General features: G+C 32.3%; 1 protein-coding gene across 1 annotated transcript in view; it reads left to right on the top strand.

Annotated features, from left to right (window-relative positions):
• The first annotated feature begins 5,344 nt into the window (after positions 1–5,344).
• Positions 5,345–12,386, top strand: part of LOC129231431 (polyunsaturated fatty acid 5-lipoxygenase-like) — a 60,117-nt gene continuing 53,075 nt past the window's right edge. Inside the window, exon 1 of the mRNA XM_054865745.1 lies at positions 5,345–6,113. Coding sequence (XP_054721720.1) covers positions 5,844–6,113 — 270 coding nt within the window. The 5' untranslated portion in view covers positions 5,345–5,843. The remainder of the gene's footprint in view (positions 6,114–12,386) is intronic.

The raw sequence follows: 12,386 nt of genomic DNA on the forward strand, positions 1-12,386 counted from the left end.
TGTCTCCGATACAGAGGTAAATGATTTACAACTCTTGGTTATGGCAGCTCGCTTTGAGACAAAAATGACAATCTGAATACGCTTTATACAATAAAGATAAAACTTGGGTCATTCCACTCCTCCGTTTAACAATCAAGAATTTGAAACCTTTTAACCCATTTTTACATCAAATCATTCCCACGCTGATTTTATTTATTTATTTATTTATTTTTTGTGGATTTATTGACTGCAACGGTGACCAAAATAAGTTGATTTATCCAAAAAAAAAAAAAAAGCTATCGGTTATGCATTCTTTTTCTTCAGTGTTAAAAATAAAAGCTGAACAATTATCTCAATCCATTGCATTTTCCTGTATATAAATTATATATACTCATTGATTTTATTTATTTATTTCTATCCATTTTCTCTTCAAAGGTAGTTAAATATCCTTTTGTTTCGAAAACAAAGAAAAAGATGAAAACAGAAAGTAACATAAACTCTCCATTCTAAAATTGAAGTTATACGTTAGTATCCTCATCAACAAGGTTCTCGCACAACATGTGATTTGAAACACGTGGACAGAGCTGTGTAACATACCCTCGCCAAATGGTATGCCAAAGATCCATGTAATTGTCGAATATATAACAATTACCAAAATAAGCATGTAACTTCTTCGTGTAATCCTTGATCAGTGTTTTGGACTCAATTTCAGTTTTTCATAAGAATATTTGACGTAAAGTAAATAAATTAATAGAAAATCTGTTTCGAAAAAAATGCCAGTACAGCTATCAAATTCAACGTAAAGAGGAAGTTAATGGGAATCAAAAGCTTTAATTTGGCGTGGAAGTGTACAGCGTACTAGTGAACCTTTTTTGGTGTAGTACTGCCGTAGATTATTCAGACTATGGACAATCACAAAACAAAACGAAACCTAACACAAATTGATATTAAATGGAGAACAGCATTTTGGCAGGTAGATTATATATTATGCTCTCTCCTAATAAAATTATAAAGAAAATATGATGAACTGACGCATCAGATGCCTCGGCTAAGCTGATATAAAATCTATTTATATGAGTACCCATGTACTCAAAAGTATCTAGTAATGTTTTGGAGCAAAGAGAAATTATAAAATTTGAATTACTCATTTTCTGCCAACAACTCTCAGAAAGTCATATGATAGAAACATAGCACTGATAAACAATAATTTTTTTCTTGGGAAATTTTAAGGTTTAATAAGTAACTCCACCAATAGGAGTTAGGAAAGTTGGCTTTTATTTCAGAGATACCCTTGCTTAAATGTATCACAAGATGATATTTTTTAACTTTTAAAGAGCTTTCTTTTTGCAGGCAAATGATTTTGAAAGTGTGAGATAAAATATGTATATGTAGGCAATTTTGATGGATTTCGTTTGACACTATACTGCAAAGAGAATTTTATAGTTCATTTGAAATAAATGTTTGATTTGTGCAGCATTCAATGAGCGGAAAAAGCTTCATTACTTTTAATGATAAATATGGTTGAATATGTATAACGAATAACGCTAATTTATTCGGAGTGGTTTCATTCATTAGACAATATGCATTGTTTATGGGATTTCTTGGAAATTTATTACTTAACGGTTTTTTCCTGATGAAATTATGCAATACGGTTCGGCTCTTGGTGTCATCTTGTCCAGTTTGTTTTGTTAATTTCCATTTTTTTCTATTTATACTGTCTTCTGTTTTACAGTGTTGCTTTTCTCGGATGACTTTTCATCCAAAAGCTCACACTTCTTTGCAATGAAAAAGGGGTTCCTTGTAATCCCGAAACACGTGTCTGCAGTAATTTGCAATTTTTGTACATCAAAACATTATTATTCATTCATTCAATTCATTTAATGGTTAAATATGCTTAAGATATGAAATTTCAAGCCCCTTAGAAACTTAAGATATTTTTCAAAAACTAGAAGAATGGTGAATTTTCATTTATTTCTCTAAAATAAACTTAATAGCTGTTCTTCAAGTTGAAAACAAACAAAATTTTATTTATGTATGGTAGTGAGGTTTCTCATATTTTAATATTGCAAGGAACAACACTTGATTTGAAACATAGCACTCCTTATTTACAATGCAGCATTGCAAAATCTAAAGTCCCAGCGAGAAAGTGTGCCACACATACGCATGTTCGATTGCCAGATGCATTCTGGTCTCATATGCATATTTGTTTCATAGGGTACGTTTTGCATATTATCTCACTGGCTGAAATAAACTTTTGATGCTTTGAAAAAACAATTTCCTGTGTTGACGTATTTTGGTTTCGACAATAACGAAACGTAATTTCTATTATTCTGGGAAGCAATAATTCACTAATCCTGTTCATTCATCTATAGAAAAGTTTCCGAATAAAAATACATACGTAAAAACAGGTATCAATGTACTTGAATTTAACTCAGTTAACATGTTTTCTGTTGTGTAAAATGTATACCTTTATACTGTAGGTAAATTAAAAATTTTATTGAACAGTTTCTAGAATTTTTATTGTAATAATTCCTTAATATATATTTTCAATTTGAAGAGAAAAGAACCAGGTAAATATTTTTAGTGATATTTTTATGTTCAAACCAAATTATTAGCTTTATTTTTAAGAAAAAAATTAAAAGTCCATTTTTGTGTAATAGCGTAATTAACGAGTAGTTTATTTGACATTTTAAAGCTACTTCATATTTGTCTTCTAACATTGTAAGTATAGTTCTAATAAATACAGTATTGCAAGCAGAAATAATTATCAACAAAATTGGTTAGCTTAGATAGCTTAAAATGTTTTGAAAAACTTATAAGATAAGTCTTGGAAATGAAAGAGCGTTTTAAATAAAGTAAACCCTAATTTTACGATGAGGTTACGTTCCACGGAAATGCCGCGTAAATTAAGACTTAATATTAGTGTTAAAATAGGGGTTAGGTTCCGTAGATTAAAAAAATACTTCATTCTAGTGTTGTCTAATTGTATAATAAGTTTAATGTGCACTTATATCGATTTCTATGCACTACATGCATAAAATTAATTTCATGTTCTGTTTATAAAAAGGAGATGGCTATGATAGACTTTTGGCAGTCAATAAAAATTTTTCTTCGCAGTTTTTTGCTGAGCATTAACGCATCCCTGATCACTTGCTTTCATTTCCATGATAGAATCTTCCTTCGCTAACAAATTAGAAAGATCATTTCTGTTGTCAAGAAATGGCTCAAAATTTTCAATGAGAACGTTTTCGGTTGTGTATCACCGATGTCGTTGGGGTTGTCCTCCTTTGGGGTCACTCCTAAAAGCTCTTCTTCCAGTGAGTTCTGAACAATGTATTTAATAACTTGACTTCTGGAAAGAGCTCTAGAACCAATTGCATAAAATGTATCCAGTTGCTCAAGCTCAATCATCAGCACACCAAAATGCAGTTTATTAAGTGTAATCTGCAATCTTGAGGATTTTGAAAGAGGGGAAAGTTTCATCTGTTTCCATTGCCGCATCCGCGTGAAATCGAAACCGCGTAAAACGAGAGTCTACTGTAGTTGCTCATAAAAATAAAATAAAAAAAAAACCTCCGTATAATCCCGTGCTAAGTGCAAAGGTGGTATCTGCATCTGAGTTCAAAATGAGAATTTCCCGTTTAAAGTTGAGTGCCTCGATGTATTTGATTCAGATGAAACTTTTTCAGATTTTTTTTTTTTTTCAAATATTTCTCATCGACAAATGGCCAAAAAAACTAGTAACTTTAGTAACACATAATTTCTAAAATTGAGATTTTTTTTTAAATTACTACCAAATCTAATATACAATGTTATTTTAAATCATAAAAGCATTTTAATTTTAACTGATTTTCAGGAAGAAATGTTGATTTGTCTTTCGTTTAGGCTAGAATTCAGACAATTTACGGTTTGGTATTAGGTTAACTATCAATTGAACGCGTTTATATCAAATATTGCATTTTCTTATTATAGAACTGCTCAAAGGACTTGAATTCAAGAAAAAAAAAGGTTTTTGAAATTCACAAATCGTAAAGTTAAAGAAGCTAACAGTGGTAGTAAAATCACTGAAGTAATGGGACAAAAGAGACATCATAATTTGACTGCATTTGAAGACAACTTGATGATATTTCGCTAAGTTTGAAGTCGGAAAATGATGTGCCAAATTAAGTGACAAGCGTACATGAATAGTGCAGTTCAAGATTGTTGGCGCTCGTCGTTGGACCAGTCCAAATCAAAACCAAATGAAAACAGGAGAAGCATGAGTTGCTGTAATCAAAAGTTGGCAAAAAAGTTTGTAATTCGAAAAACGGCCTATATATTTTTTACTCTGAGCAAAAAAAGTTAAAAGTAAGAAAGCGAGTGCCTAACTCCCAGATAAGGTGCACATTGTGAACGTCTTGATTTGCTTATCGTGTTTTCTGCCCTTTACATTTCCTACGAATTCCGATGTTTTTGCCTCTTCCACTGGGCGCCAAAAATATTGAGCCTCACTTTACATGCAATTATGTTTTTTTTTTTTGGCCTTTTTCTTCGCAAAAAATACCGCTGTTGACGTAAAGCACGCTAATCATCTAGTAGCTATCTTGAAAAATAAAATTACAAAAATCATTAACAGGCGAACCAAAGCCCCTTTTAATTTTTTACCACTGGCAAGGCCATGCGGTTACCGATAGAAGTAAATAGATTTCAAATTATTTTTTCAAAGTGAATGTGCTTTTGAAAAATTTTCTTCTTAAATAAATAAATAAATAAATATATATATATATATATATATATATATATATAAATTAGCGTTTACTACGTTCTAGTACTTTTATTTATAAATAATGTATGACTAAACTTTACAAATCTGTCTTTTCTCTAATTTTGTAACGTTTAGTCTTCAATAAATAAACTTGTGACGAGAATACCAAGTCATAAGTTTAAATGAATAAATAAATAATTAGAAAATTCAAGACGAAATAACAAAACGACATTCGCTCAATCTCTTATTAATGATGAAAATAATACAAATTACTCAAGCGGAAAAACACACTTCATTAACTGGCGGGAAAAGAATTGGCGATGAAAAACATGCCGTTACAACCCCAAGGAGTGTAATCAAGTTTTCGGACAGTAAATGCTTTCACGTTTCTTCTTTTTTTCATCACACTACCCTTCGTGAAGGGATGAATATTACCCAGGTACTACAACTTTCGTCAAGTCTCTTGTATAACAGTATTTCCTTTCGTCGCACATTATTTTTGCGTCAGAAGCTGAATAGGATGAGGATGCGGTGCTATTTCTTGATACGTCATTGAACTGGATGTGAATTTGATAATGTCTAGTTCCGCTCTTGGTTACTACCGGTAAAAACCCAAGAAATAAGAAACCAGATCATTTAAACTGTTCTCGTCTTCAATGGAGCTCTAGTCTCTCAGAAGTTTATTTGAATCAGGTTGAATACTACTGGCGTTTTTTGCTTATGAAAAATATTGTTGGTGACGCTGTCAAGTGGTTAATAATTTCTACAATTGATGAATGAGATATTCAGAAGATAGACATCAATTGCTTTCAAAAACGAGAAAGTGTTTCGCGTAAAACTTAAACTGAATGAAAAATCAGAATTGAATTTCGCCGTCTTTTTGGGATTCAAAGTGTGATTTATTTCTCAAGATTTTATCAGAAGCGCAACATAGTGGTCAACAAGTAATGATCTATTTCTTTTAATTTTAAAATTGTGCTTGAAGTTTGGAAAATGCATCTGCAGCAAAATCTGTGCCACAAAGGAAGATTTTAGGTATTTCTGCGAAATCTTGAAGAGTTGGAAACTGTGATTGAAAAATAAATCTGGTACAACTTTGGTATGTTAAGTGAAAATCTATATGGTTATTATTAAGTTGCTGTCAACCATGGGCAGAATTTGGTCACATTTTCATCAGGGTGAAACTGATAGAGAACTGACGATTTATGTTACAACAGGAGATAGAAGAAAAGCGGGCACGGACGCCAATGTATGGTTGATTTTACACGATGAAAAAGGCCAAAGCACAGATACTATTAAACTCGGACATCCCTTCAGAAATGATCACGAGCGAGGAGCAACTTGTGATTTTAAGGCTTTCTCTGGAGATGGATTTGGATTTCCATACAAAGTAAATCATTTTTATTAATATTTGACTTTTTTTTCACTCAAGTTTAAAATTTTACTATAAATTATCTTTTGCTATATCATATTGCAAGTTTTCCTTCTGAAATATGTAACAATACTCATGTACTTTCTGATTTTTTTTAACTTTGTGGAGTTGAAACTTTTGAACACAAGAGGAGATCAACGAGTGTTAAAAATGAGGAAAAAACAAAAACAGCTATAAACAGCTAGTCCCTGAAATGAATTGGAATTTTGACAACTTGAATTTAAATTATGTTTTTCGCAATCTCGAATTGCGATAGGATCCAACTAGTTCGTTTTCTTGTTGCTACAAATAGCTCCTATCGCAATCGTAATTGCGAAAAATGTAATTTGAATTCAAAAAGTGAAAATTCAAATAAAGCCAAAAGCTAGACGTCTAGACGACGCTAGGAACTGGATGCTACGTGAGTAAATTTTTTTGTATTTTAAACCCTGTGAGATAATAATGTTTCTAAAAACTTTTCTGCTAATATACCTGTTAAATTAATAAGGGAATACGCTTTGAAATCAAAATTTGATCGATCTTTAAATGCGTAATAATCAATTTCAAATAGTTTTATTGATTATATGAAAAGTTACTAAAAAGATTCGGTCATGAATTTCACGTTCCCTGCTATATTTTTGAGGTATACTTTAGGTGTCTCCATTTACTTCATACATACAGGGATAAACATAAAAAAACTAAGTGATCCATTCTTTGTATTTTCTGGAGGATTACATTTTGATGGAAATCAGTTTTGTATGTATTTTACATGAAAAAGACCTATGGGCCGTAGTTTGAGTATCGTTTGTTAAGAACTTCTTACGCTTTTCTAAACTGATAATGTATGTTGTGATAATCAACATACATCAAACTCACGGAGGGAAAATCAGTTTTCATTTAGCAATTTTCTGGGGTAAAAGGAAATACAGTAGACCCTCGTTTTACGCGGGTTTATTTTGCGCGATTTCGATTATACACGGTTTAAGATTTGACACCTTTATTTTATTTTACGCGGATGAGTTTCGGTTTCACGCGGATGCGGCAATGCAAACAGAAAACATTTTCCCCTCTTTCAAAATGCATACTCCTAAAGATTAATAATTACACGTAATAAACTGCATTTTGGCTTGCTAATAATCGAGCTTGGGAAACTGGATACATTTTAGGCGATTTGTTCTAGAACTCTTTAAACGTTAAGTAATTAAACTCACACAATTCAGAACTCACTGGAAGAAGAGCTAGGAGTGACAAAGGAGGACACAATCAACGAGGATACCAATATCGGTGACACACAACCAAAATCGTTCGCATTGAAAATTTTGAGCCATTCCTAGACAATGGAAATGATCTTTCTGATTTGTTAGTGAAGGAAGATTCTATCATGAAAATGACGCAAGTTATCATGGATGCTTTATTGCTATGCAAAGAATTACAGAGAAAAACTCTTAATGACTGCCAAAAGACTATCATTGCCAGCTCCCTTTTATAAACAGAATACTAAATTAATTTGTTTTCTTTATGCATGCTGTGCACAGAAATCGATATAAATACACATTAATTTTTTTCGACAATTAGTCATCACTAGAAAGAAGTATTTTTTTTTTATCTACGGAACCTAGTCCATTTTTTAACACTAATATTAAGTCTTAATTTACGCGGTTTTGATTTACGCGGCATTTTCCGTGGAACGTAACCCCCGCGAAAAACGAGGATATACTGTAATTACTCTGGGGGAAATGGAAACAAGATTTCATAACAAAGTCAAAACTTTCCTATCCAGTTTCTCTCAGAGTGTAGTCTTGTTAAGTTTCCTTTTACCTCAGTTGATCTTAAGCAAATAATAACAGTTGATGGTTCTACCAGAGCAGATAATTGCAGTTTTTGCAACTGTTCCGGCTCTCTGGCTCATATATACAGTATAAAAAATAAACTGCAGTACTACTAGAAAATGTCTATGAAACTGGATTTCCATAAAGTTTTCTAGTAACAATATAGAGTCTTCTTAAGTAACGTGTTACTAGAAACCTTTATTAAAATTTAGTTTCTTAGACATTTTAGTAGTATGACAGTTTTTTACTCTGCTACATATACATATAGCAGAGGAAAAACACAGCAATCAAAGAAATTTGAAATTCAAAAAATCCCCCCCCCCCCCCTCAAAATAAAAAAAGAAAGATCTGGGACTTATCAGGGTAATTTCCCTCGAGTAGGGATAATCATGAGATCTTTTTTGAATATTGCTGGCTATACGCCTAGAAAGGCAATGTTTGTCCCCGGCATTTAACAAACAAGTACAGGAGAATAACTGGAAGTCCAATTCGTAGAAAATAACACATGCACGAGCAAAGTACAAAAGAATTACATATATATAATTGAAAAAATACCCAAAATCGAACTAAATACAAGAAAAATGAACTTCTCAAAACGTACCTTCAACTGTCCAACGACATACGAATTGAACTGTTTCTTCTTCTTCTTTTGGTGCTTAATTGCACAGGTTTGTTTTTGATGAGGACTACAATCTGAGTGTTTTGCCTCCCTTACGCATGATATATATTTTCTATTAGACATATAAACAACACATGAAAGAATTTACATCACAAGGAAGGGAAAGTACAACCGGAGCGAGGGTGGGAGTCGAACCCACCGCCTCAAGTGTGCCAATATCAAGCGGTCACTCAGACCGCTCGGCCACTGAGGCCCCAATTGAACTGTTTGTAAATTTTGCTGGGTAAAGGTTCTCAGTTAAGACTGCAGTTAAAAGCTTAATTTCTGCTTCCAGATTTTTTCTCTTTTTTTGCATCTTAAAACATGAGCAATAATAATGTTTTTAAAAAACTTTATTGCTAATACAGCTGTGAAAAGGAATTAGGAAATACACTTTGAAATAAAAATCTAATCATTTATCATACAGTGAGAGGGTTAGTCCTTTATTACTGACTTTGGTATTTATATCCTGGAAGGCTATTGAATTTTTATTATTGGTGGGTTTTAACATAAGTTCAGTGGCTCATCGGGGTAGGTTTCTTCTCATAAGGAGTGAAAGTCTGTGTTGTTAAACATTATTACATAATCAAGAACCTGAAAGCTTCGATCTTTTTGTTCACTAAAAATATGGACTCAAAAAAGTGAAGAAAGACATCAGCAAACGCACTGCAAAAAGAAGTAACCCAAGGGGCTCCATTTGTCTGTTTAGAAATTTGATCCATTAAACAGATAATTCTCGAAAATACAGAACTTTATCAGGATTTGCCCGTAATTTTTGACAGATTGATGGAATCTTTATACAGGTTGATTAAAAAACGCGTTGACAAAATGATATGGTAGATCAGTCATACCAGTGGTTGGAAGTAGCGTGCTACAAGTAGCGACGCTACTGTAGTAGCTACATTTTTAAGTAGTTTGTAGTGTAGCGCACTACTTTTTAAAAAAAGTAGTGTAGTGAGTAGTTAACAACAAAAAATAGTAGTTTGTAGCGATTTCTGGAAACTACTTTTAAATAAACTGAAAAAAAAAAAAAAAAATCAAGATTCAAACGAATTTGACTGGCGCAAATTTTACACAAGTGCATCAGCGGATGCAATGAGAAATTAGATTCATTAAAATACGAGCTGACCTCAGGCATTTCATTTGACGCCATACGTTCTGTTTGACGCCATTAGTTTTTTTGCCGTCGTAATTTTCATATTTCACCAATATTTATATTGCAAAAAGCACTTATTTTCGCGAAAATGAAGATATCGGTGATTTCGCAAGTTGAAAATTTGGTGAATTTTATAAGAACAGACCGAAGATTGAAGAACAAAAATATTTTAGCGAGGCTTAAATTTAATACAGTATTCACCAAATAAAAATAAGCTACTGAAAATGTTATAGAAAAGGATGAAATTGAACTATTCTGGAGGACTTACAATAAATACGAGCATTACAGTGTGTGAGAGTATGATAACGGACATTTTTCTTAGTGTCTTCTGATGAGCTAATTTATCAATCTTTTTTTTTTCAATCCTCTCACGGTGTGTGTGTGTATTAGGGTGCCCCCTCCCCAAAAAACAAATCGAAAGTTGATTTTTCAAGTCGCACACTCTTATATTTTATCCTTTTGCGTCAAAAAAAAAAAATATATATATATATATGTAATTTGAACAACGGCAGCAAGTGCCGATTATGTCTGAAAGTGTGAACCAGTACTTGTGTAATGCTAGGCCAAATTAAAATAAAATATTTTTTTAGAAACTCAAAATTTCTGTTGATAAAGCGTTGCTCCTATACCCCACATATGCACCACAAAAACATTTATTCAAATTAAAAACCATTTAGATATCCCACACGTGCCTAACATTTATAATTTTCTTTAAAAAAATTAAGTTTTTGATACATATTTTCAGCAATGTAAGATTTTACGAAATTATCAAGCTGAAAAATATAAACAGTAAAGTAGAAAAGTAGGTAATTAGCGTTAAATAGAAATTTTTGTTTTCCTGTAATTTTTAAGTCTCCCAAATAGTATTCAAAGATCTGTTTTTTTTTCCAGGTTGAGTTTAATTTTTCATTTAAAATATATTATTTTTTTATTATTCGTTTGTAATTGTTGATCTGTAAATGTGTTCGCCAGGAATTTTTGAACTTCTTGATATTCTATTTAAATTTATATGTAATTTTTTTAAAGATGACTGAAAAAAAATGAATTTTTTAAATAAAATTATAAATTTTAGGTCAAGTGTGGCATATCTAAATGTTTTTTGAATAAATGTTCTTGTAGTACATGTGGGGTGTTGGGTACAGGGGCAACGTTTTATCAACAGAATTTTCGAGTTTTTAAAAAAAGTCCCCCCCCCCCCCCCCGATTTGGCCTAGCATACAAGTACTGTTTTACACTTTCAGGTGCAAGTCGGCACGGGTTGTCGTTGTGCAAATTATATGAAACTTTTCTCACGATTGTTTTGACACAAGAGGAAAAATACAAGAGTGTATGATGCTTGAAAAATTGACTTTCATTTTTTGAGGGACAACCTACTGTGTATGCTTTTTTATTTACTTATTTTTTTGGAAAGTAGCGAAGTAGCGACTACATTTCAAAAGTAGTTTGTAGTTGCTACATTTTTAAAAAAGTAGTTGTAGTTAACTACATTTGTATCAAAGTAGTTGTAGTTGTAGTTCGCTACAAAAAAAATGTAGTTTTTCCAACCACTGAGTCATACCATAACTGATCAAAAATGGGTAGCAAACACAATGCTGAGGCGTTACATGCACACAAAGTCAGAAACTAATTTATGCAAAACAAGAATCAAATTCATTACACAAAGACGATTTTATACAACATTTTAGTTTTTAAGAAAGCTTTAGAGCAGCTTTTAAAATTTACTGCCTGTAGTAGCTCTAATACATGCGTCGCAACAAAGGCAAAAAGTTCGATGAAAGTTTGTCAAAATGGCTCGTATTTCCAACAGTGCCTGCTTTGTCATTACGACGCATGTATTACAGCTGTAGGCCACACATTTCAGCACCCGCTTTAAAACTTTCTTAAAGGCAGAAATGTTGTGTAACATCATCTTTGCGTAAAGAATTTGTTACCTGTTTTGCATCGATCAGTTTCTGGCTTTGTGTGCATGTAGTGCGTCAGCTTTACGTTTGCGACCATACGTTTCTATGCGATTTTTGATCCTTGTTATATGTCTGATCCCATGTCTCATTTTTTTCAATTTTATTCAATCACCCTGTGTGTTTCGAAGAGTTTTTCAGATATATCTCTTATAAGATGATGCAGGAGTCCAAATTTTGTCCCACTTTGTTTTCATCACCGTTCAGTTAAATCTGGGGACAGTTTATGTGAAACAATCAGTTTAACCTGTAGTCTTAAGCCAACATGGCGTATTAACTTATGAGCCCTGATATCTGCTTTTAGTAGGGATTTTAGTTTTACTCGTAATTTTAGGTAGATTGACTTTTTATGATTATTTTATGTTTGGTACATTCTTGCATATTGGTTATATTTCTCTATTTTAAGTGTATTTTTTTCATACTGTTGAGAGGAAAAATATCTAAAATGATAGTTTTAAGTTTCTGTGAAACATTTAAAGCCCCGTGAATGAAAAAATCTTTTGAACATGGAACTGAACCATTTAATTCAGCGAAAATAAATTAGGTAACATGTAAAAATATAGCAACGGAACTACAGTGCAAATGCTTAGTGGAATAATTAGAATATTTTTCTTTGGTGAGAGCCATAAAATTTATTTCCGTATATAGGGT

Source organism: Uloborus diversus, chromosome 10 (assembly GCF_026930045.1).
Source record: "Uloborus diversus isolate 005 chromosome 10, Udiv.v.3.1, whole genome shotgun sequence".
Classification (NCBI taxonomy): domain Eukaryota; kingdom Metazoa; phylum Arthropoda; class Arachnida; order Araneae; family Uloboridae; genus Uloborus; species Uloborus diversus.